We start from the raw sequence: 27,307 nt of genomic DNA on the forward strand, positions 1-27,307 counted from the left end.
CCTCGCATTTCACTTCCTTCGAATTTCAAATGCGGCGTCATATTACCTGCGCTATGCGGAACGGAATAAAATCAATCTAGAAAAATACGTTAGAAAATAAATAAATTGGGCGTTAACATGGGTTGCGTCCGTTTTTTTCCAAATTTAAAAACGAGCACTAAAAGTAAACAAAAATATAAAGGTACGTCATTCGAAAGAAAATTTTCTGCTTTATATTATATTGTGTTTGTTTTTACGTCATGTTTATTATTATATTTTATTACAAGTCTTCAAAATGGAATGTCAAGTAAACGAAAGTGAGCATTGTCATTACTGTAAATTAATAGTAGTTTGCCCGCACCTAGAGTATTCCTCTGTCATCTGGTCTCCATATTATGATGTTTACATAAAAAAAATATTGAATCAGTTCAACATCGATTTCTAAGAAAGATAGGCTGGAGGTTGGGCTTATCCAGATACTAATATACGTAAAATGAAATCAAAACTACCTTTAATATATATTTTTTTTAAGACCGTCAAAATAAATCCGACCTTCTAGTCCTATTTAAAATTCTCAACTAACTCTTTGATGCGCCTGAACTACTGAGCTCAATAAAATTAAATACCCCAACTAGAAACCTCAGACAAAACTTACTCTTTAAACCGATAACCATAACTATGGTTTTCATTCCCCTAAACCCAGAATTCTTAGGTCTGCCAACAAACATACCAGTCTTGATTTCCTTGATAACAAGTTGTCTTCAATCAAACGATTACTGAATGAAATTCAATGATAAACACCTCTCTCCCGCTTCCACTCCCACAAAGTCTAATATATACCATTGTGTCTTTCTACTATCCTTTATAATATTTTTTATCTTTAAATATGTTCTTTAAATGCCCATTGGGCGTGAATGTAAATAAAAAAATAAAACATGAAAGAGAATACATCATTGACTAATTTGTTGTTAAATAATGAAGGACATTATTGACATTATTGGAACATTTATTGTATTTATTTTGTTGTGTGCTCTTGTTCTTTTCATTTTAAGCAAAAAGGACATAACTTATGTTTGCACCAATAATTCATAGCATCTTCACCGTATGCTGGGCAAATCTCGCGAGCAGCTTTGGCAGTTTTATTACCTTGATTCAACGTGAACAGAAAGAGGTGTTAAAAATGCCTATTTTTTTTTTGCATTCCATTTTTAAGGCTTGTAATAATATGTGTAATCTAAAAACAAATACACTATCTGGTGAAGCAGATTTTTTTTTTGTATGATGTTTAACCGATACTATTTTTTAAACTTATAGCGCTTATTTTTTTATTTGGAAGAAAACGAACAGGACTTATGTTAGCATCTTATACAAATTGACACAATCATGTTCATATTGAATGATTCTTATGAAAATATCATTTGAATTTATTCGTTAAGTTTTATTTATTTGTTTTTTGACCAACGAACGCTTTAGCCACAGTATGAATCATAAAGACCGGTAAAAACTGATTTGAAAGATTTTAAAAGTTGAATTGAATTGAATAATAAAGGTGTACATAAATTAAATACAAACTAAAATAGGTAGTCAACAATATTTTGAAATCGTCCAAATTTTTGTAGACAAGGACTGGATTCAACTCCCCGGGGAGCTGTTTGTATTAACATTTTACAACAGATATGAAGAGCATTTAAGAGAAGGTAATATAGAAGTCTAGGCATCTACGGGGCTTATGACCTGTCAATGGCTGGGTTAAGTGGCCACTTTACACACTGTATAACATTCACCATTCTGCCCATATTTGAACATCTATATTCCTTCAATTCTTTCATGTGTTTAAACCAGCCATTGACAGGTCATAAGCCCTGTAGATGCCTAGACTTTTATATTACAATTTATTTATTACAAATTATTATTACATTCAATGGTAGTTTATTATTTTGTTCATTTATTATAAAATTTGTTTCATTACAAAAAAATGTTATTTATTTATTTTGTTCATTAACGTCCAAAAGGCATTTACAAAAATAAAAATCAAATACATGCTAACATACTAAAAACTAAACACAGAATATACAGAAAAAATATTTGAAATAAGTTTGAACGGATGTAAATGTTTGTAAAAAGTTTTTCAAGGTAAAAAAAAAAACAATAATAACAAAGGTAAATGGTAAATGTAATGATAAATACAACATAAATTGTCTTTATGTAAATAGATAACTAACGAACTAACTAACCATCACGCCATTTCCCCAGAGGGGTAGGCAGAGAGGATAGAACGCCACACCACTCTGTCCTGGCACACTTCCTTTGCTTTCTTCACATTCATACATCTTCTCATGCACGCACGTCGATTATTCCGACTTTTCACATGACCACTTTCAAGAATTTGTAGTACTTGATCATGCCATGTCTTTCTCGGCCTTCCTCGACTTCTACAACCAGACACATTCGCATCATAAATCTTTTTAGCCGTTCTTTCATCATTCATTCGCTCCACATGACCGAACCATCGCAAAAGACCTTTCTTAATTTTGTCGATAATGCTTAACTCAGCCTTGCATTCTGCTCTAATTTCGACATTAGGGCACCTATCATACATTGTTTTTCCGCACATTCGCCTGAGGGATCGCATTTCAACAGCATTCAGTCTACTTTCGTCCCTTTTTTTCCAACTCCATGCTTCGCTTCCATACATTAGGGTTGGTACCAGAACTCCATTATGAACTGCTAATTTAGCCTCTTGGGATAGACACTTATTTGCTACGACAGACTTTAAGGCACCATTAACTCTGTTACCGGCACTAACCCTCCTTTCAATATCCATGTCCATATTTCCATCTCTAGTAAACATACTACCCAGATATAAATAGATAATTACAAAAATGCAATTATTATTATAATTCGTACTTAAAAATTTCTTAAGCCTTATGCGTATTTTCTCTGCTTATTGAAAGAGAAACAAATTGGATTGTATTCTACTATTTTTAGATCAAAGTTTATTTTAAATTTACTTTCCCTTTCTCCAACGGCGGTAAAAATAATAAATATCTATTTTGGCACTACCTTTTCGTCCGACAAAATCAGAATACCACTCGATCTGTTTTTAATTGCTTCGGGCATCATTAGATCTAGAACATTCTCCAATAATAGCTACAGCAGGTGTGCGCGGATGTAAACGAAAGTGTTTTTTCCTATCTTACGGACGTCAATTTCGATTATTGATAAATTGATTATGACGTCATAACTAAGCGTTCCCAGCAAAACAATCGACTGGTAAATTATTTGTGTATTTTATGTATCAGATACACTTGAGTTACACTTAATACAGTTTTCACAATTTAAATCTATTTCAACAGAGAAGGAAAACGTTTTTGAGAAGGGAACATGTAAGTCTAGGCATTTACAGGGCTTATGACCTGTCATTGGCTGGTTTAAGTGGCCACTTTACACACTGTGAAATTTTCACCATTTCGTCTATGTTCTTGCTCTTTAACTTCACTAAAATCAACAGTTGGAAGAATTGAAGAAATATGGATGTTCAAACATGGGCGAAATAGTAAATGTTTCACAGTGTGTAAAATGGCCACTTCAACCAGCCAATGACAGGTCATAAGTTCTGAAAATGCCTAGGCTTCCATATTCCCTAATTTAAGGTATTCTCCATCCCTGTTATTATTTGTTAAACTTGATGATTTATAAGGACTAAGGACTAGGAAAACCCTTCAAAAATTTTATTACAAGACGAATGGAATATTGATAACATTGACAAATATGAATTTATCAATGGCTTTCCTTTCACATGAAAACATCAATTTTAATCCGAAATCTATTGTTTCTAGTCAAACTTGCTCCTTTGTGTATGTTGTAATATGTTTATTACAAAATCAAAATGTTTTACTGAGATACTCCAACATTCGAAGTTATTGCCCGGCTTTACTATAAATAAATTCACCAATAGATAATTAGAATTGTCATCAATTGCTTTCTTTACTAAATTTATTAAAATAGAGCGATAGGAGAAAATTGTTTGATCTAATTAATTTATACACAATCCTAAATAATATTTTAGATTGTACCTCGTTGTTACAAATGATAAATCTTTATGCCCCAACCAGAAACACAAGAAACCATAAAATGAATTGTAGTACTACCAGTCGGACAGTGTCCAGATTTAAAACTCCTCTAAATCAAATGCAAAATATCAGTTATGAATTTGCAGATCATCTCGAGATCTGGAACATGTCACATCCCGAGTATAAGGAGAAGATGGTTGCAATATTTCTGAATAATGTTCAATATATTGTTCACCCTTGTTTTGTTGATATGTTACTTATTTATTTTATTTATATATACGCCCAATGGGCCTTTTTATGGACACATTTGTACATAGACAATTATTACAAAAAAAGTAGAAAGACTCAATGCTTTATAGTAGACTGTGTGAGAGTGGAAGCGGGAGAGAGGTGTTTATAATTGAATTTGATTCAGTGATCGTTTGAAAGAAGACAACTTGTTATTAAAGAAATCAAGACTGGTATGTTTTTTGACAGACCTAAGAATTTTGGGCATAGGGGAATGAAAACCATAGTTAGTTCTATGGTTATCGGTATGAAAGAGTAAGTTTTGTCTGAGGTTTCTAGTTGGGATATTTAATTTTATTGAGCTCAATAGCTCAGGTGCATCAAAGAGTGAGTTGAGAATTTTAAATGGGACTATAAGGTCGGATTTATTTTGACGGTCTTGAAGAGAAGATATATTTAAGGTAGTTTCTAACTCATTATACGTATATAGGTCTCTGGATAAGCCCAACCTCCAGCCTATCTATCTCAAAAATCGATGTTGAACTAGGGAACAGAAGAGAGTTTTAAAGGTATTGATATTTTTTAAGTCAGCTGTGCTTCTGTTAATTAATCCAAAAAATTTTAAGGATTTATTGATAACATGTTCAATATGAATTGTAAAAGAAAGTTTAGTATCAAGAATAATACCTAAATCTCGTATACTAGACACAGATGATAATATTTCATCGCGTATGGGTGTGTATGTATATGTATGTATGTGGATGCATATGTGCGTGTATGTATGTTTGTATGTGTGTTTGTATATGTATGTATGAATTTATATTATATTTCTATTTGTTTTTAGTTTTTATGTTTACAATAAATTAATCTTTTTTAAAATATGTATTTTCTTTAATTTGAAGATAGAACAAATAAATTAATTAGTTTGAGACCCCTGAAACATTATATATTCAAGCAGTCATACTTGCTGCCTAGATAGGTTCATGCACACTCGGTTGTACATAGGAAGTGGGTACTTCTGACTTTGTAACAATAACCGATGAATAAGATATTCAGTCTGAATAATTTACTTACATAAAGGTATATTTAATTGAATTTTTCTGAATTTGTGGGCATACAATTGTGTGTCTATTTATGATTCACAAACTTGAAATACATATCTTTTTTACTACTTCTCTTCTATACTTCACTCTTTTGGTATAAATCTTTTTTTTTTTTTTACTAAACATTACTTTTATTGAGTTTAACCATAACAATTAACCATGTTTTATTTATATTATATAACTTTGTATTTAACTTTAATTTTGTACAAGTTGGCTACGGCCGTTAGTTAGTACGACAATAGTAAAAAAATAAATAATAAATAATAGTAATACACATTGAAATGTAATACTAAATATTTGACATTCATTCATCAGGTAGGCATGTTTGTATTTTGATATCGACGGCCGATATTATAATTTTAAAATCATATTTCCAAGAAAACTTTATTTAAAAAGCGATTGAAATTAATACAGTTATATTTGTTGCACATTTTTCGATACAAAAAATTTCATATTTTTGGCTGTTGTAGTCTTCATTCACTGTTGAGTGGCGAAGGTTTTACTCGAATAAATTATGACAGCTGAAGGTACGATGTTGCGTTCTTTTGTCTATGGTCAAATTCTTTAGCGTTCCATATAAAGTCGACTGGTTTTCAATCCACTTCATTCGTATGGGTGGTTTAAGAATACTGTCACTTGTCAAATACTAAACTAGCATACGATTTTAAAGACGAATGAGTTCAGCAAAAGGCACCTAGTTATCATATTTTATGTCTCACGAGTACCAACAGGTACATAAAATGCAATTTTGTATTATGTTTTTAAATATATATTCAAAATGTCTCCAGCTTTGTATGAAAAAACGACAGGCAGCTAGTGTATGTATAGATGTAACTAGTGTAGGAGTAACGGGTCTATTTATAGCTCCAAAACTGCATTTCATAAGGAAAATATGATAGAGATTAATTATTTAAATTTGTTTCAATTAAATTTTTGTTAAAATTATGGTATTTGATATTTACTATGTGAAAACCAAATACCACCTGCATGATACCTATTCTCCTCTACGGATGTGAATTGTGGCACCTCACGAGGGCCCGAAACAGCAAAATTCAGAGTTATTAGAATATGTAGGTGTCTCAGAAGAATCTTGAGTGTGCGGTGGTTTGACTTTGTGAAGAATGAAGTTACATACAAGAGATCGGGCGCAGCAAACTCCGGTGACAACTGTCGCCAGGCGGAGGCGATACGGTTGGCTAGGCCATATACTGCGGATGCCTCCTGAGAGCTTTAACCACGCTGGCCTACTTTATAAGGCACCAAATTCTCGACGTCCTGTACGTCCACTGCTGATTGTTCGTCGGCAGTTTATGTCAGAATTTCAGGGCGAGAACCTGACTTGGGAGGCCGGAATAGAGTTGGCAGCTGATAGAGATGCACGGAGGCTCTTTGTGGATACCATATGATCCAACTAGGGAACGGACATGGTATAATGATGATGATGAAATTATGGTTAAAAAAAGCCGATATTAATACCTTTGTTTTTTTAGTGAATCGCGTATGATTTTCATATAGTTTTCTCATTTTTTCTGTCAAAAAAGTTGTGTTCTGATATGAGCACTTATTTGAAATTTTTTGACATTTATTGTTTTACATTTTTTTTTTTTTACATTTTTTTTTTGCACCACAACAGCCCTGGAGGCCTAATTACAGTGGTGAATTACATCACAGAGCACCCAGGCTTGAGAAAAATCACATTTGTAATTTTTGTGTTCTCACCGGGAATCGAACCCGGAACCTTCCGTGCGTGAGTCAAGCGTCTTGACCACTACACCACGGAGGCCGCCAAATGTTTCTTCCAGTAGAGTTTTTTGAAATTCAAAATAAAATTTATATCGTCATTTAAACCGTACCTTTGTTTCCGTAATAGTTTTTTATTATATTTTTACATTTTGTATATTTTTTGTAAAATGCCACACAAAAAAATAATAATTTAAAAAAAATAAAAATCTTATGTTTGTGCACAGAACTATACTCATAATTGCCTGTAAATGGAGAAAATATTTACATAATTATTATTGTAGCTGCTAAGGCATTTTGTAACGTCAATTAATAAAAAAAATTAAAGTATTTAGTAGGTTTGGTCGAATCGGTTAATTAAGAGCCATAAAAATAATTGAATAAATTATTTTGATTCTGGTTTTTGTATTTATTTCCTCTTAACATAGAATAAACCATATAATTGCTATTGTCTAAAGTAACGGTCTTGATTGAATTGCTCAGCCATCGAATTAATCAACGCGTGTGGGTTAAGTTCAATTATTTAAATTAAATTCGAAGTGGGTATTATTTATAAGTTCCTTTCACATTCTTCGCTCTGTCCATATTCGTCAAAGAAAGTAATGATCGAAAGTGAAATTACTCTTGAATTTTAAACAGCGACATTGTTTATTGACCCCTGGTAGGCGGAATTTTGCGAAGTTACATCGAGCAGTTAATTGCGTAATCGCGGTCGATTAAAAATGTACTGAACGTGGTACCTTTAGCAGTTTTATTGTAAAATATGTTTATTTTTGTGTCCAGACGGATGAAAAATACAGTTCCGTGAGTGAGAGAGGACCAGAACCCTGGACGAGTGTTTTTGACTGCATGGCAACTTTCAAATAAAAATCCTCAAAATAAAACCGAGTTGAGTCGGTCTCGTAGTGAAATAGTGGATTCGTTTGCCCGTCACGTTTGCGGATCCGGGTTTGAATTTTGGTAGGGTTCAAGTGAAATATCTGCAATATTTCATTGTCTTTGGATCAGCATCTAAAGCGTTAAAATGATCACCGTACCTTCCCGTAAAACGTGATCGAGACATACTTCACGTATTTTGCAATGCATTGCCATACGCACTATAAGGGTCTGATAATGATGTTAATTATGTATTCGGGCGGATAAATAATACAGTTCTGACTGTAAAATAATTTTTGACTAAATAGCTACATTCAGAAAAAATAAATATAAAATAGATAAGTCCGCCTTATAGCGTATCGCGTTCCCTTACAATACTTAATGTTCTAGATTCGATTCCTGACATGAAATATTGATTTTAAAGGTGGTGCGATTCTGATTAGATGGAAGGTATTGCTTTTAGCAATAAGTCCGCCAAAGTACTTTTTCTTCTTTCTCTTTAAGTTTTAAATACCAATAAATAAATAAATGTTTTAACGGAACTAAATCAATATGAAAACGTTTCACCACTTTTACTTTCAAAAAGTCAACAAATGGAAGAATTGAGGAAGGGTAGATGTTTAAACATAGGCAGAATGATAAATGTTACACATTGTGTAAAGTGGCTACTTAAACCAGCCAACGACAGATCTTTTTTTTTTTAAATAAAAGAGTTGCATATTTTTTGCCTTGCAATATGTACAAAGGTTATATTAACTGCAAACGGTATGTTCCTTCTAATTTTTTGACTAAGATGTGAGGATCTGGTGGTGGAAACTCATACTAGAAAAGCCGGACTATTGGTAGACATAAGCAGATCTTCCATTTCACTTTGAGAACGTTCGGCATTTTGCGTTCTATTTTTATTTATTTCAACAATCACCTTTACTATTGTTACCATGTATGATATTACCTCATGTGATAAGTCCTTATGACCTTTTACTGATACGATGCCAACGACAGGTCAAAAGCCTTGTAAATGCCTAAACTTCCATATTTCCTTCTCAATTTTTTTTCCTTCTCTGTAACAAAAACTTAAGACTTTGCGATCTGTTCAGCATTTAAATTAATGTTGTTGAATCACCCATATTCCTGCTGTTTTGCAAATAAAATGTTAGTCGAATAGGAGTTTTATTTTTTTTTTAATTAAAATTTTAATAAGACAATGACGAAAACCTGATAGAGCAGATAATGTCATTTAAATATCTGGGTTGGTTTTGAGATATCTGGCAACGGCGATCTTTACAATAAAGTTAGGGAGCAAACTTATAGGGCAGCAGTAATATCTGGCTGCTTAAAAGACACACCATGCAGGAACAAACACATTCTCACAAATACCAAGGTCGAAATTTACAAAACCTGAGTCAGACCGATTATGACCTATGGTATATTAACTATGTCTGACTTAGTGAGGATCGAAAGCCTTCTTCGGACGGACGTCTGAGATAAGAGTACTGCGCACTTTAGCAGGAAAGACTCTCAGAGATAGGGTTAGTAAATTTGAAATCAAAGAGACCTCCCAAATATAAACATTGCGAGACGGGGCAAGAACAGATGATGGTATTAGAAAGACCTTCCGGGAAGAATGGGTGGTACAAGATTTTTTTTGCATCAATGGGCTGTCAGGAAGACTGCCAAAAAGATGGAAAGATAGCAAATATGTACTATCCTGGATTCAAACTAAATATATGAACTCTTTTTTTCTATGATTTATATTGTTGCCCTTTAATAATCAGGAATATTTTTGTGTTTTTTTTTAAATATTTTTTATTTCCTATTTTAATTACTATAAAAAAAGACCATATTATCTCTAACAGAATATTTTATTTTTTCTTTCTTATGTTATACAAAAATATTAAAACTGTCCATTATTTACTATAGGAGCAAAATTTCATTAACATTTTTTTGTAAACCCGCGAACAGGCAATGCCTTTGTGGGATTTTTTTGTTTACTATTTTTCTATTAATATGTATTTCATTGATATATAACTATGCTTTATTTTTTTAATACTCTGTTTTATCATTATGTTTATTGTAAAAAAACTAAAAAAAATAAATAATAATAAAATAAATAATAATAATAATAATAATAGCTAGTGCTCCACTTCCCAAGAAACAAAATCCATTTAAAAAAGTTTTGAATCATACAGAACAACAAAAATAATAAGATTTTCATTTCAATCGTCGATCGACGTGCATTACCGCCAATCTGCAATTGCAAAAATTGTATTTTCATAAGGGGATATTTTGAAAACTCTCATTGAATGATTCATACGATACGCGTAGGACTAATAGTTGTCAAGTTTTCTGATGAAGAACAGTACCGCGGATCGGAGTATACAAGATGTTAAATCTGATTTAAAAACAGTTTTTATTCTCTCCCGGAAAAAGTTGATTTCGTACATTGGGCCAAATGCACGCCGACTGTCGAAATATTATATTTAAAAACAACATTTGTCAAAGCCAAATTCTCTTAGCACAAAACCGGGAGGAGAACAGATTATATGTATAATGGAAATGTACATTGAAGGTACTTTTTTCATCATTGCAACATGGTGTTGTATAAAATTAATTGTGAAGCAATAAGATAAATTATTGTATAATAAATTACTTAATTAACGACATCCGTATGTGAACTTATTACAAACACGCAATATAGAAATGTTGGCCAATTATAAAATATGTGCCTTGTTATTTTTTATGTGTTTGTATAGTGTAAAAGGTGAAGGTATCATCAGCCAAAATATCACTTATATGCTCCAAAAAAGTGTAAATTTTCACAATTTGTCATTGCATTTTCATTCAAATGGATTTGGCAAAAACAGGACAGACTTTTGATTTATTCCATGGATTAAACTATTTAAGTTATTCTGATAGGTTGTAAATATAAACGGATTAGGTTAACTGAAATAATATTTACATCTCCTTCAATCTTAAAATTTACAGTGTTTGACTCTGTACAGTTACCATTGTATCTAAATTATGTCAAAATATCAGGAGTCGTAATCTGCTGGTCGAAAAGTAAAGTATTTTTGTTAAATGAATCTTTTTAGAAATCTTAAAAGAATCATGTTTTTATCTAATGTTTAATCGTTTTATTTTTTTTAATATTTTTTTTTATTTTATTTTTTTTTTTTTTTTTTTTTTTTGTACATGATGTTATTTGTACATTGGCGGGCTTATTGCCAAATGGCAATTTCTTCCAACCAACCCATAAAATAAAAGTTTTATTTTTATAATTCAAGTTACAGAACATATTCAATAGAAAAAAAAAATGATTGAAAAGTAAAAAATATATAAAAATAGAAATAAACGTATTTGTTTATAAATTACCTTTAATCAAAACTATTACTCAATGGGAAAAAGGAAAAAAGAGAAAAGAGGAAAAAGGAAAGGAGGAGAGATTAAGGAAGAGAAAGGAAATGTTTCTTCAGACGTGATTTAAACAGAGATAATGTAGTAACATCTTTGATGGTGGATGGGAGATGATTCCACAGTCGAGCCGCATGGACACTATACGAGTTAGTTTTAATGACACGATATTGATAAATCGACGTTTTAAAATGGCAAAATCGTATGATTTTATTCATTTTTAATAGACTACAGCCTTAAGGCTCTCGAGAGTCATCTTCGGTGGCCCAGCCAAACGAATCGTTTTCTCTTGATAACAGTTGTCACTGAAAGATTCTGCATCAGTTGTTTCATTTCTTAATTCCTAATTACATTGTATTTTGCTGTTCCATGTGAGAAAATACCAAACACAAAACTAAGGCGAAGTAGTTAGGAAATGGCTTAATAAATACTTTTATATTGACAAATTAATGTTTCACCGTTGTAAGCAGAAGTAAAATTATTATACACAATTTAATAGCTCTTATGAAAGTTTTAAACACATATGTTGACCGTTTCGTGAGCATTTCTTCCTGTTACTAACATGACCACATTCAATAACCGGTTTATGCGATTTAATGGGATCATGTTGGACCAACATACTTGCATCTAGCGAAGAGTTGTTCCATGTTAGACAACGTCATAATATAATAATCGAATAAAAAAACAGTTATTCGAACGTTTCGATGTGGTCCTACGGAAGTTAACTGGAAATAACGTTGAACGATGACATAGTTTATTTTATTTCGATTCCTGGGGGGCAATTACAAACGCTATTTCCATCGGTACATATCGAGACGGTTTAAAGTAAAAACGATATTGATGGTCGAAAATGTGTTTATCTTTATTCAAATTTGAAGTACTCTTATTGGTAGCCTGTGATTCAGCATATTTAGAAAAAAAAATGTAAATATCTTATATTTTTCATATGGAAAACGTTATTTTACTTGGTAGATAACATTGAAGATAAACGTTAACTTCCCATTGTAATACGGGCCCTGAGCCCAAATTACAATAGGAAGTTAACTGAGTTATCTTCAATAATTGCATTAATAGTAAAATCAAATTTTCTGTACTCAAATTGAAAGTGTCTTCGTCAGTAATCTATAATTAAACAAATTATTTAGATTAGTTTGAGAATAAAACTTTGTTACTAGTGTTACACAATTTTTATTTTTTTATAAAAACACTACTTATGTTTCGGCAGAGCACTCCTCTCATCGTCGGATGATATAAAAGAGTTTTATATCACCTGCCGATAGGAGGAGTGCTCTCCTGAAACTGTAGTAGTGTTCTTGTAAAATAATAAAAACTGTGTAACACTTATAACAAAGTTTCATTTTCATAATGATTTACAATGAAGTGTTACGAAGTGAATGCTGATTCAATTAACAACATTATTTAGGACTTGTGACGTAATTCAAAGTAGTTATTTTTTTATAAAATACATAACATTTATTTTTCATACATTTTCGAGACACTTCGCTGTACAATTAAATGCTCCAATTTGTACCACCTGTAAGAAAACATTTTTTATATCTCATTTCCCGGAGCACTGAACTTCCTCATTACCTCCTAAATATTTTTATTTAACTTTTTTACAAATTCAAATTGTAATATTTTTTTATGTTCCGTATGTATGCATTGAAATATTTGTTTTTTGTACATAAAACGTATTAAATAAATCATTTTTATTCCGGTCCCCAGCGTTTCAACTGGGCATACAATATGTCATCTTCCCCCCTTCTGCACCTTGTAGTGCATAAGGCATTCAATTTTTAAGCCAATCGCATCCTTGTTAGATTATTTATTAGATATATGAAGTAAATGTTATCAGTCTCACGCTTATGCAGCAATCCTGGGACTATAAAATATTCCAATGTAAAAATACATCCTTTGATAAATATTTCATGTCAACCATGTTGGCAATCGAACCTAAGACCTCTTGCATAGTAGACAAACGTACTAACCACTTAATCATGAGAAAGATGAAAATGAAATATTGTAATATTTTACAGAAAATAAATAAACGGATAATCGATATTTTATTCGATGTTTGAAATTTGAATCGAATATTAGAAATATAATTTTTCGAACGTCTCTATTAGATATTAGCCACCTTATGATATTAAGATCATCAATCAGCTAAACGATATGGTTTTATTACCAATATCTATAGCAATTAGTTACAAAGATACTCATGATAATGTATTCATTCGATTACCATACTTAACGCCTTCGAAAAGAAAGTGATAGGTAACGTAATTTATTTTAATCATTTGTTATCTAAAGTAAATGTACAGAAAATATGTTTTATTTTGTGTTGTTTATTACTAATCGATTGAATAAAACTGATTAATAGAAAGAAGTAATAATGATCTCATGTACAAAATAATCAAAACTCTGCCTGTTCGAGGACTACTGTGGCTTTGCATCATTTTGGAACAATTTAATAGTAATACATTCAAGTTTACTCTCAAACATAAACATAATAAACGCTTCACGTCTAATAATGGCTTGGTAGTACCAAAAGTATGTAATAAATATGGAAATAGAACTCTCAAATATTTGGTACCTAGAATTTTAAATTTACTACCAAAAGAACTTAAATTTAACTCACATTGTAACAAGAGCAATATAAGAGAGTGGCTACTCGATCAAGAATTTAAATATGAATAGTAGCTTAAGTGTAAATATTTTATTTTTTCATATATTTTCTTGTATTTAAAAAATAAATTTATATATTATTATTTGTATAAACATGTTTATTCTGATCTTTCCGGCTGTTAATTTTTATCTGTTATTCATATTTTTTATAAATGTAAATAATATTATTAAGGCAGTAAAAATATAATCTTCACCAACAAGCTACAAAAAGTGGCTTGGTGGGATTTTAGTTTTAGTTAAAATATAAAAAGTGAATTTTTTTTTAAATTGTAAAAATGTTTAATTATGCTATTAAATAAAATAAAAAATTAGATTAACACTATTTTTACACTGCGCTTTTTTTTATTTGAATAATCTTTTTAACACAATAAATAAGTCTTGCACTTCAGATTATGATACTGTACTAAAATTGGTGTACAACGCAAAACCTCATGCACCATTAGGTGAGCTAAATAATTTGATTTCATTATACGCTTCAATAAACAGCCTCCGTGGTGTAATACTCAAGACGCCTGACTCGTGCTCAGAAGGTTGCAGGTTCGATTCTCGGGCAGGACGTACAAATTAAATGTACCTTTTCTCAAGCCTGGTGGTATAGCCTGTAAATCACCACTAAAATTAGGCCTTCTAGCCTGTTACGGGAAAAATAAATGCTGTTTTTATTTATTATTATTGTGCCACAACAGGCTAGAATGCCCAATAACAGTAGTAAACTACAACACAAAACATCCAGGCATGAGAAAAATCACATTTAATTTTTGGGTTCACACCGGGAATCGAACCCGGAGCCTTCTAAGTTAATATTATCGAGTACCTACCCTAATCATTAATTAAAATTTTACCAACCAAATTTTAATACTCGTTTATTCTTGATTTCTTTAAGCGTTTTTTTTTATAACTATCACTTATTTGCATTCAATAGTGCATAGGGCACTTTAGTGGTATTTTAGTAGCAACGTAACTTGATAATTTTTGATACATAGAAGGTGAAGTGATAAGTTTAGGTGAGTCGAATATATTGTTCTGATATTGGTATACTACTGATGATAATATTTTGCATCATCAGATAAAAAAAAGTAAAATAATAATTCTGTTTAAAGATGGCAAAACATCATTTTCAAAAAGTCATTTTTTATAAATTTTGAAGGCCAGCTTTAATGTGATCTTAAAAATCTATTTTATAGTTTACAAGCTAAACTCTCGTATCGGTAGATGAATCAAGGTGATTCAAACCTAAAATATGAAACTCATTATTCATAGATGGCGTCTTTATAATTTTTGATTGAAAAATGACATTTTTACGATTATTTTTAATGTAAATTTTACAAAACTTGGACTGTGGAAACTTTACAATCTATTGATTGTAACAAATACAATAACAATATAATTTCGGTTCTTTTCACAAAATGGTGTACAAAACAAAAAATAAGAAAAAATATTTTTTGTTTTGTACAGCATTTTATGAAAAGGACCGAAATTATATTAATGTGGCAATTTAAAAAAAAAAAAAAAACGTTTTTATAAAATAATGAAGATGATATTCAAAACAATATAATCTGATTTTGTTGTAGTTAACCTTTTTTGTGTAGCTAAATTTTGGTGTAGCTGTTCCCAGCTGGCCGCGAAATTTTCAGTCAATTTTTAGAAACTCTCATTTGAACCGCTGTCGTGTCGATAATTTTAATAATTTCTCGTGTCCTAGTGTTTCGTCAAGCTTCTTATAACTGTTTTCAAGTTTGAAAAATTTAGAATTGTTTAGAATACTTGACCACGACACGTAAAGCGCGTACAAAGGCACGCGTCACGAGCTATTTTTGTATGGCCGGCCCTCCGAGCACGGAAACAGAGAGCGCATTAACGCGTTTATGGCACATAACCAGTTAAGTCAGTACCTTTTTAAAAAAATACGATCGGCCATTCATTGTAATGCTATCTAGTAACATGAAAAATCATTAGTTTTTGTGTAACAATGTTGTTTCTATGTAAACTTATAATTTTGAAATTTTAAGCGAAATTCTTCAAACTGGAACGAACGAATATTAGGAATGTTTGGGATTTTTTTCACAATGAAAAACAAGTTTCTGATAAATTCAGCGGCATACTAAATATAGCAGAGAAAATACCAAGTTGTTTTTTGCTTAAACTATCTGCATCAAATATTATGATATTCTGATACAAAATATTTTAGCTAAAGGCTATAAAAAATAATAAGTTTGCAAGTAGTTTTATCTGATAGTTGAAATTAATTTATTACCATTATGTTTAACCAAAACAATAAAAAATAAACGTATTAGATAATAAGATGAAAAAAATATTATTGCACAAACGAAAGTACAAAAATTTATTTAAATAAATAAAAATAACATTGTTTGTAACCACTTTTTTTTTCTACTGACCAGTTTCAAAGCTAAACAAACTTTATTATCATGGTATAACTAAACTAATGAATAAAGATTATATTTTAACAATTTTTAATAACAAAATTACATAAACAACATTCAATTCAAGTAATAAAATAAAAAAAGTGCAAAATTAAGGAGTACAATTTGGAAAAATAAAATAAATAGTAAATACTGTATGATATGTACTAAAAAATACTAGATATACAAAAATAATATAAGAAATACAACTTATAGATACACAATACAGAATTTGTAACACATAGGTTAATATTTTTTCAAAAAAATATTTAAATATTCAAATATTTTTATTTTAATTATAAACTTTAATTTTTCAACTTTATGGAGTCATTATATCATGATATACTGGGCTGGGAAGGTTGTACGGCGTTTATCAGGAACCCCCTAATAAAAACACAAAAGTTAATACGTGATGATTCGACCTCCTCCCATTTTCCCTTCGAGACATTGTTTTAATTTATGAAGGTACTACAAATAAGACTTTTTTTAAATAGAGATATTGACACAATTCTGGTCGCGCAATTACAAGAGAATGTCCCAAAGGAATGCTCGTCCGAGGTTTTCATGTAATTTTAATGATTTAATACCAAAAACACGTTCGACTTTTGCTCAGAGAAATTTGTCTTTTGTGGCCCCAAGAGTGTTTAACATTGTGGATGAACGTATGAAGTTCTCCAAAACAAAAGCCATTTTTAAGAAAAGTATACAAGTTTGGATTTTGTCTAAGGAAAAATACCAATGCAGGACACCGTTGCGAGACATTGCAAAGATTTATATTCCATGAAGCGTGTTGTTTAGATGCTTATTGAAATTTATGTTTACGTGATAATTTTTATTTTTATTTTTCTTAAGTGCATGTTTTCAGAACTCATAACAGGGATCTTGGCCTTATGGAGTTGGAAATACGTTATTTTTTTAATTTTTTTAAATGTATATTTGTATAAGCCGAAAATGATCGTGTCTGAAAATAGGAAACAAGTCATGGTTAAGTGATGTTTTATCCTTAGAACTCCTAATCCGAAGTCTTTGGTAGTTTAATGGGTTCGCAAACCGTATAATGTTAATTATTTGTTTTCTTGCAGATATACGCAAAACCTTCTCCGAACCTAGCTAAGATTTCTGACGCTGTTCTGACAGGCCAAACTCCAGTGTACCAGGGTATCATTCCCACCCATGTTTACCAACAGCAACAACAAGTCTTGCAACCTTTAGCCAAGGTAAAAACACAAATAAGATATTTATATTAATTTAAGCAAATTAACAAGCTGAAATTCACATTAAAAACAGAATAAATAAATATACTAATTTTCAACATTTCATGTGTCATATTCTGTTTCTTCATATTATATTATAGTTACTACAAGTTTGACTAAGGGAAGAGACTGTTGTAGAAGACTGCTGTGATATAGTGCATAGATTTTTATAATACTGTTAAACGTGTTGTATAGATGTTTATTGAAGTTTATGTTCATGTAATAACTAATATTTTTAGTATTTTTTTATAATATGCATGATTCCATTTTCTATTTTGTTGTATCCAAACTTAACACAGGGCTCTTGGCCTCATAGAGTTAGGGATACGTATAAGAATAAATAAATAAATATAAAATTAGAGGCATATTGAACAAAATTATATTTATTATTTCCCAGCAGTTTTTTGTAAAAACTTATTTTGGGAAAGGCATATTCCAACATTGATTTAAATATAAAACGATCATACACATTTACTAAAAATAATTATTTGGTTATTTGTTTATTCAGTTTAATTTACATTCATTAAGACGCAAGTCCCACTTCGAAAAACGTTGTATCATGACTAAAAAAAATAGTTCATTTAAGTTGATATTTTTTTAGTAAAGTTATTGATTCAAAATTATCATATATTTATTTATTTGTAATTCTGAACCCGTTAGTGTTATATATTACTGTTATTATAAAGAAGCTGGACTTCAGCTCCCACCAATTTATTACAATTAAGGACATTGTGATTTAAGCACGGCTGTACATTTTAATCCGCCTCGTGGTCTAATGGTCAGCGCGTTTACCTATCATATAAGACGTTTCGAATTCGATTCCCGACATAGTTGGCATTAAATATTTATATAAACCAATGGGATATTCCATAGTCTTTGGACTGGCACCTGAAGCGTAAGACTGATCACCTTAATTTAATATAACAAAAATGATCCAGATACGCTGCGTCTGGTTTACAAATGCAGTGGCCTATGTACCACCAGGTGTAGAAAGGGAACCATGACTGTGAGGTTAATTATTAAAACTTTTTATTTTTTATTATTACTGTGACCGGATTGATTTGGGTCGTGGACCCGTGGCTAGTGTCTCGGACTCACAGCTCACAGGTCCGTGGTTCAAATCCCACTCTATCCTAACTATTTTACCCTAATTATTTTCTAATAGTGAGTTATTTACAAGTCAATTATTATGAAAATAAAACTTTGTTATTAGTGTTCCACAATTTTTATTATTTTACAAAAACACAACAGTTTCGGGAAAGCACTCCTCCCTTCGACAGGTGATATAACACCCGACGGGTGTAACACTAATAATAAAGTTTTATTTTCATAATAATTTTTAATGAACTGTTACAAAGTGAATTCCGATTCAAATAACAATATTATTTACAAGTCGTTAAAAATGCCCCTCAAAATGAAATATTTGAGTAAATTTTTTTTTTATTTTTTAAATTGACAAAAGCTGTAACTTCCATAAGATCATTTAAGCTGAGATAAAACTTACACGAACTCAGTTTTGTATTTTTTTTCTGAATTTAGTGAAGTTGCAATTCACCCAAACTCACCACATTTATTGTTATTGTGATTTTAGCTGAGCTACAACTCGCCATCGTACGCCGTGTCCGCGCCCATAGCCTCTCACCTCGCCTACTCTAAGCACCAAGTGTTTTCTCCCCAGCAGATCTACCAGCCGCAGGTTCTGCAGCAGTACGCCGCCTACCCCCAAGTATACTCCCAGCCTCAGGCCGGCTACGTCCAAGTAGGCCAGTACCCTCAACAGCTGGTTCAGGGCCATGGACAGTCCTACGTCCAACCTCAAGTGTACCACCAGGCGCAAGCGTATCAGCATCAGCCTTTGGCCCAGGTTGCCTATCAGCAACCTCAAGTGGCTGTTGGATATTCACCCGTCATTGCTAAAGTTGCTTACGCCCAGGCTCCCGTAGTAGCTCATCAGGTAAATCAAAATTCCCTTATTTTAAAGTAAATTTGTGAGTAAAATTTATTTGCGTTTGGGATGAAGAATACAATTTTGAATTTGAAATACAACCAAAACCCTGGTCTTGTAGTTTTTACCTGATAGCTGCTCTTAGGTAAAAACCCTAAAAAAAGAAATCGTGTAGAGAAAAATCTACCGTGTTTGAGGTCCTGGGTTTGATTCCTGAGAGGGTCAAAATAAAATATTTGTTCAGAAAGTGGTTTAACATTACAATATTTAACTTTTTCTGGATTGGCACTCAAAGCGTAAGACTTATCACCTAACCATTCTGCAACACATGATTGAAATACATTGCATATACTTTCAATGCAGTTTCATATGCGCCATCAGATGCGGATAAAGGTTTGATAATGATGATATTGACGTATTTTGTAATATCAACTTCGTTGGAAATCAATCCACCACCTTTTGCACGATATACAAATCAATCTTTTCAAAATCGATAATAAATTTCTCTAGACCGACATCTGAAGACAGACTCAAATAATTTCCTTGGCTTCAAGAATCAAATACACAAAAAAATGCTGAGATAAGTTTTACGAAATTAAACCAAAAATATATATAACGGACTAAATTTTAGTAACAACTGACATAAAGCTTAGGCAATGCTATTGGCATGTACCACATATAACTTTTAAAAACTTGTCACAATTGTCGTCTTTACAAGGCATAAGGTTTTCGATGTGCTGGACGTCAGTTGCTGATGGTTCATCGGCAACTTGTGTAAGAACTACTGGATGCAAACCTTACTAAGAGGATGGACAGGAGCTGAAACCTGACTAAGATGCCTGGAAGCTCTTTGCGGACTCCATTTGCTCCCTCTAAAAAGCAAATATAGAAAAATTCATATTACTTGAAAATGAGACAGAAAAACCTGGAAAGTTCCTTATAGACACCACATGCACTAACTAGGGATCTGATATGGAAAAATGATGATAATGTGTTAAAACAGTATTGTTATGCTGAGATATTGATTTTTCTGAAACCAATGTGATGTTGTTCAATATTAATGCACTTAATTAGATTTAAGAGTTTTGCGCTAAATTTCAAGTAAGGTTGCGATAATTAAACGTGATTTTTCGCAAGTAAATGAATTTGTTCTGGATATTTTTTGTGGCAGAAAACTAAAAATTAACTTTTTACTGCCCAAATTTTCTTAATTAAGAAACTCTGTGGTAAATTAGCTAAGACACTTGACTCACGCACGGAAGGTTCCGAGTTCGATTCCCGGCGAGAACACAACACTTTAATGAGATTTGTCTGAAGCCTGGGTGTTATGTGCTGTCTTCAACCACTGTAATTGAGCCCCCGGGCCTGTTTTGGTGTCAAAAAACATATTTTCTTGATGCTACTTTACTTTTATTAATATTTGCACAAAACATAGAAATAATACAAGAACTGGTTCAATTAAAACAAAATAAAAGTACACTTTTCTCAAAAGTGCATTTATTAAATATTGCAATTATTTAAAGGTTTATGCAGCTCAACCACTTGCCTCTAAAGGCGAAGGTGCTGAAAGCTATGCTAGTTTTTCTCAAGGAAGTGGAAGTTCACAATATTCTAAGGTAGAATACTTAAAACATACAATCATGTTATTCATGCACAACTATTTCTTACATTTGCACATGTATCTTGCTTATGCACAGGGTTTGCTAAAGATATTTGCCTCATTTCGCACTAATTATAATTTTTGCACTAAGTTTTGGTTTTGAAGCATGTGCGTAGTTTGTAGTATAATATTATATTACACCAAAAACATTTGGTTACCTAATTCATAGATATATTTATATCGCTTTTGTTCCTAACTGAAAACAGTTAATTTTTATAAAAAAATTGAACTCCTTTCAACAGTTTCAATTTCATAAACCGGGATACTAATTCGAATAATTCTACTGCTTCACGATTTATGAGTATGGCAACTTGTATGAAAGGCTTTGTTAGATATTGTCATTCTTGGATCATGATCACATATCCATCTTCTTCATTTGGTGCCATGCCCATGTTTAGGCGTTGACTCTAGAATGTGTCACAAATCACACAAATAGCCTGTTCCGCTCATGATCCTTCCAAAGCTGGAACAACTCCCCACACCAAGCTCGGTCCAGTTGCGTATGTTACTTAGTCAGAAAATTTATTAAGTAAAAATACCGTTTCATATTACACATAGGCTTATTAATAGAAAGCCGGGGAAAAAAGTTTATGACTCTGGCAATACTAACAAAATGTCCACGCACTTTTATTCAACAATCTGACAGATGGTAAAATAATTGAATTATTATGTAATATAATTTGTGAATTCGCTTTGTACACATGAAATGTGTTCCTACCGAATTCCCTTTTAATCCCAGCAGTGTTTTGACACTTGCAAACGACACAACATGGCATAATTGAATTTAAATCGACAGTTGCGTACTAAGCAACGTCTACATAGCACCTGATGGTAAAAAAACTCATTTATGAGTAGTTTAGTCGGATTCAGTTTGATGCGCGTCTTTGGTTTCTGGACTATTTTGATTCCTTGCATTCTGTTTTAATATTTACAATACCTTTACAGGTTGCGGCTCCAGCAGTTCTTGCCCACTCTTCCACTCTCTCCAAGCAAGTTGTGACTCCTCAAGTATTCCCTCAGCAGCCATATCAGCAGACGCACTACCAGCAAGCCTACCTACCTCAGGCTCAGGTGTACTCCCATAGCCAACCCCAGGTTCTGGTTCAGCCCCAAGTTTACCATAGCCAGCCCCAGCAGGTCTATCACGTCCAGCCACAAGCGTATCAACACCAGCAATACTATCAAGCCCAGCCACAAGTGTATCAGCAACATCAACAGTATTACCAGTCACAGCCACAAGTTTACCAACCCCAGCATCAGGTTTATCAAGCTCAGCAACAGATTTATCAAGCTCAACCGCAGGTTTATTCCGCTGGTAAGGTAGGATATTCTCAACCGCAAGCAACAGTCCAATATTTTGGGAAATCCGCCCAAAGCAACGCCAATGGTTATTCAACATATAACCATAAGTAGATCAAAACGTATCTTTAGAAATTTAGTTATTTTTTTTAATTTGCAACCATGAGTGTATTACACTGCAGCATCAGCAAAACAAATTGTCGCTGCAATAAATTCACCAACCAACAACATAAGGCTTGTGAATACACCTACATATTTATCAAACTTTTCTGCTAGTTTATTACACTTTTGTATAGTACTCGTTTACGAGTATCATCGACATGCTTGATGTTTTGAAATTTTTGCTTTGTGTAACATGTGTTCATAAGTGAATCAAAATGGATCTTTTTGTATTGTAAATATGAAGTTTTACTAATAATTTTCCGGAGAAAATGTTTTGTTAAACGTATGTTTATTAAAAAAAACTGTATGCTACATGTAAGATATTGTAATATAGGAGTTTCATTCAGCACAAAAAAATAAAGTATTATTTAGTCATTAGTTTAGATTAAGTCAATAGATGCCATAAAATTCATTTTGATTTTAACGTTAAACCATAAAAATTAAAGGTTTTCCAAAACCTACATAGAATATATGAATGTTGTGTAAGAGTTGATTTTTTTAATTTTTATATAAAAATATTAAAAATACACTGTTATTTTATTTTACTGTTACAAAGATTAATTGAATTTTCCTAGCTAAAGTCGGTTTTCTTATAACAGAAGACTTATTAATTTAATTGAAGGAAATGTTGAAATGAAGCCTATTTCTTTCAATCTACCAACGCAGTTACATAAAAGTATTTTTTCTAACCCATTAAGAGGAGAAGTATCTGAAATCCATTAGGATTTTAATAAATGAAGCATAAAAACGAATCATTTGATTTTATTTAGGCTTCCGAAATACAGAAAGAAGAAAATTAATTTAACTAGATCCAATTTGAAAAGATTTTACGCCAGTTTATGAGACACGTTTGTTTTATTAGGCGTCTATGCCTTACAAAAATTTGAAACAAGTACCTATGTAGCTTAATAGGTACAGATAGACAAACGTATTTGTAGAATTGTGGATGACGATAAAATTTTTCCTTTAAAAAGCGGACACTTTTAAAAGACGTGAAATAGGGTAAATCTGGGGCAAACCGAAAGAGGGGCATACCGACAGGGGGCATACCAACAGGGTAGCATACCGAGATATTTCTAAGGTTTTGGAACCCCTCTCCTAAATCTTGCCGGCAGTCTGCAATTTTGTTTATTCAGGTGTTTTGCCATATATTTTTTTGTAATATTAAAAACAACTGAGTTGTTATGGGCGAGTGTTAAATATATTTCTTAGATATTTTCAAAACTTTAATTATAAATAAAGTCTTACCAAAGTTTTTAATTTTGTCAGGTTATGTTATAATTGGATAGATGGCGTGTTTGTGCGACTCGGCAAGGTGATTAAAAATGGCTATTAACCATTGAGATATAATATAAAGAGATGATTTTCAATACAAATCCGCGCTAAAAGTCGTCCCTAAAGGAAAGGAAATGACCAACGGAGGAAGCAAGTGTTGTCACGTCATATCACGTTGACTTTGGCAGCCAAAAAAGTAGTACAGTAAAAAGCACGGACTGTTTTCATCGGTCTATTGTGAGTTCTATTAAGTATGTCGCTTCCTTTTGCATACGCGTCAACTTTGTTTGTCGTGGAGGAAGCAAGTGTCGTCACGTCATATCACGTTGACTTTGGCAGCCAAAACAAGTAGTACAGTAAAAAGCACGGATTGTTTTCATCGGTCTATTGTGAGTTATATTCAGTATCTCGCTCTCTTTTACATACGCGTTAACTTTGTTTGTCGTTTCACTATTCGCCCGACTAACCGAGCAGGACAGAGACAGAAGATAATTCACGAATAATGAGTACTGGTAACATATTTAAGACGTATGTTGACATTAAAAGAGCTATTTAAGAAGGGTTGATTAAGATAAGAACATTACATACCGGTAAAAAGGTATATTATTGCTTTTTCAGATCGATTTGTGTAATATTTTAGCGTGCATATAGATATTTTACTAATTGCGAGGATACATAAGTTCAAAAGTAGCCGGGGACTATTCCCATTAGACTAAAGTCCGTTCTATCAAACAGGTTGAGGAAACAAATATTTTGAACGCTAATGCTTACACTTAAGATTGCTAGTAACATTTTTTTTTCACACCTTTAACAAAAACATATTACTTTTTAGGGACACCAACTAATGGAAATTTCAAACAGACACCAACTAATGGAAATAAATGGACACTTTTGATTTGTGTAAAATAATCCCAACCATGTTATTTTTTCGTCAGATAAATTAAATGTACTAAATTAAGCTTGACATAATTGTCTTTGTTTTAATCTCCAAAATCTGTCACATTAAAATCTATATTATAAAAAAAATTAATTAAAAGTGACTTTATTAATTTTAAGGTAGTTCAATCCTCAATATTTCATTGTACCTAAGCTAACACTAGCAGTGTAAGACTGATCATTGTACCTTCACGTAGCATGTGATCAAAATATTTATCAATGTAGTGCTCTATGTACCACTGGGTGTCGAAAAGGGAACGATGAAAATGATTTCACACAGATTTTTAAATTTTTAAGATGAACGGAAATATTGTTTTGAAAAATATTTTCTGTACTGATTTACTTCTGTGAAATAGTTTTCAATCAATTTTCTTATTCTTATTTTTTTTCTTTTGAATTTTTCAAAACACACATAAGCTACAAATACAAAATACACTGATACATAAACACTTTTTAAAAAATCTCACAAAAACATGGCCTGTGTGTGGGTATATATTTTATTTTAAATTTTAACAAATGCTACTGAAGGAATACAATAAAAAATGAGTGCTGAATTACAGCGTCGAACACAATTTTTTTGTAAACAAAAATGAAAAAATTATTTATTTATTTATTTATTAAACTTTTTGTACATAATGTTATTTGTACATAGGCGGGCTTATTGCCAAATGTCAATTTCTTCCAACCAACCAATAAAATAAAAGTTTTATTTTTATAATTCAAGATACAGAACATATTCAATAGAAAAAAAAGATTAAAAAGTTAAAAATATATAAAAATAGAAATAAACGTATATGTTTGTAAATTACCTTAAATTAAAACTATTACTCAATGGGAAAAAGGAAAAAAGAGGAAATAGGAAAAAGGAAAGGAGGAGAGATTAAGGAAGAGGAAGGAGATGTTTCTTCAGACGTGATTTAAACAGAGATAATGTAGTAACATCTTTGATGGTGGATGGGAGATGATTCCACAGTCGAGCCGCATGGACACTATATGAGTTAGAGAAGATAGAGGAATTGTGGATGGGTATTAAGAAAGTGCTTTGTGAATTAGAACGAAGAGGTAAACCATGAACTGATAAGCGTTGAAATTTTTCACGCAGGTATAAAGGAGCGTTAGGACTATGAAGTACATTGAACAGAAGTGAGAGGGAGTGATAGTCTCTCCACTGTCAAATTTTTAGCCATTTCAGTTGCCTACGATAATCAGAAATGTGGTCATATTTCCTGAGAGCAAAAATGTACCTCATGCATGTATTCTGAAGTCGTTCAAGTTTATCGAGTTGCTCACAACTTAAATCAGTCATGGAAACATCAGCGTAATCTAGAATGGGTAGAAATAATGCTTATACATTGTAATTATAATATGCTATTCATTAAAATAAGAACCTTTTTAAATTTGTTTTTTTATCCATAATTTCAACAAAAATTTAAGTCGAGAAAAATTCTAATAATAAATCTCTATAATATTGTTCTAGTGAAATTATTGAAATTTATTGTCAGTTTCAGCATTTTCATATAGAGATACTGGATTTTACCATTAGAAAATATTATCTAAACATACCAATATCTTCAACAAAGGCGTATGTATTATTTTTTATACATGATCAGTCACTATTCATATAAATATAACGTTTTTCGTCAAGTCTGTACGGAAGAATGTATCAAAATGTTCATTGAATTTAACTTATAATATTTTTAAAATTTTCAAATATTGAATTTGGAGGCCAGTATGATAAAATTGCCAAGACAATTAACTCACACACGGAAGGCTCAGAGTTTGATTGCCGGTCAAAACAAAAAAACGAAATGTGAATTTTCTCAAGCCTGGATGTTCTGTGCGGTAATTTACTGTAATTATTTACTGTTATTGGACCTCCTGGTCTGTTGTGGTTCAAGAATAATACAGGTTGAAATATATTTCAATTTTTCTACATATTTTTTTAAAACTATTCAATTCAGAATAGAAAAAAATTTAAACACACCCATATTTAATATAAAACAACTAAACTGAAGAACATTTTGGAGAAAAATATACAGAAATCTACGCATTTATAGGGCTTAAGAGCTGTCATTGTCTGCTTTAAGTGACAAATTCACTCGGCTCTTTTGTAAAGTTGCTACATGTCGCTTAGTAAATTTTTGGTTTTCAGCGTCGAAATATAAATATTAAAAATATTACGTGTTATTTCAATTTACTCAAATTATTGTTGCTATCCATATTTTGACGCTGGAAAGAAAAAGTTAGCAAGCGACACGTAAT

General features: G+C 31.7%; 1 protein-coding gene across 6 annotated transcripts in view; it reads left to right on the forward strand.

The window, feature by feature from the left end:
* The window catches only part of LOC148279039 (uncharacterized), a 43,521-nt gene extending 20,171 nt beyond the window's left edge, over nucleotides 1-23,350 (forward strand). For 2 of the 6 annotated variants that reach the window (XM_088230543.1, XM_088230546.1), the window contains exons 4-7: nucleotides 17,598-17,732; nucleotides 19,447-19,722; nucleotides 21,237-21,329; nucleotides 22,319-23,350. In XM_088230543.1, coding sequence (XP_088086669.1) covers nucleotides 17,598-17,732; nucleotides 19,447-19,722; nucleotides 21,237-21,329; nucleotides 22,319-22,786 — 972 coding nt within the window. In that variant the 3' untranslated portion in view covers nucleotides 22,787-23,350. The remainder of the gene's footprint in view (nucleotides 1-17,597; nucleotides 17,733-19,446; nucleotides 19,723-21,236; nucleotides 21,330-22,318) is intronic. The other 4 variants (XM_088230549.1, XM_088230548.1, XM_088230545.1 and 1 more) reach the window with 3 other exon arrangements.
* Nucleotides 23,351-27,307: the final 3,957 nt, after the last annotated feature.

This window comes from Micrasema longulum, unplaced genomic scaffold (assembly GCF_059751315.1).
Source record: "Micrasema longulum isolate JH-2025_06_02 unplaced genomic scaffold, ASM5975131v1 h1tg000779l, whole genome shotgun sequence".
Lineage (NCBI taxonomy): Eukaryota > Metazoa > Arthropoda > Insecta > Trichoptera > Brachycentridae > Micrasema > Micrasema longulum.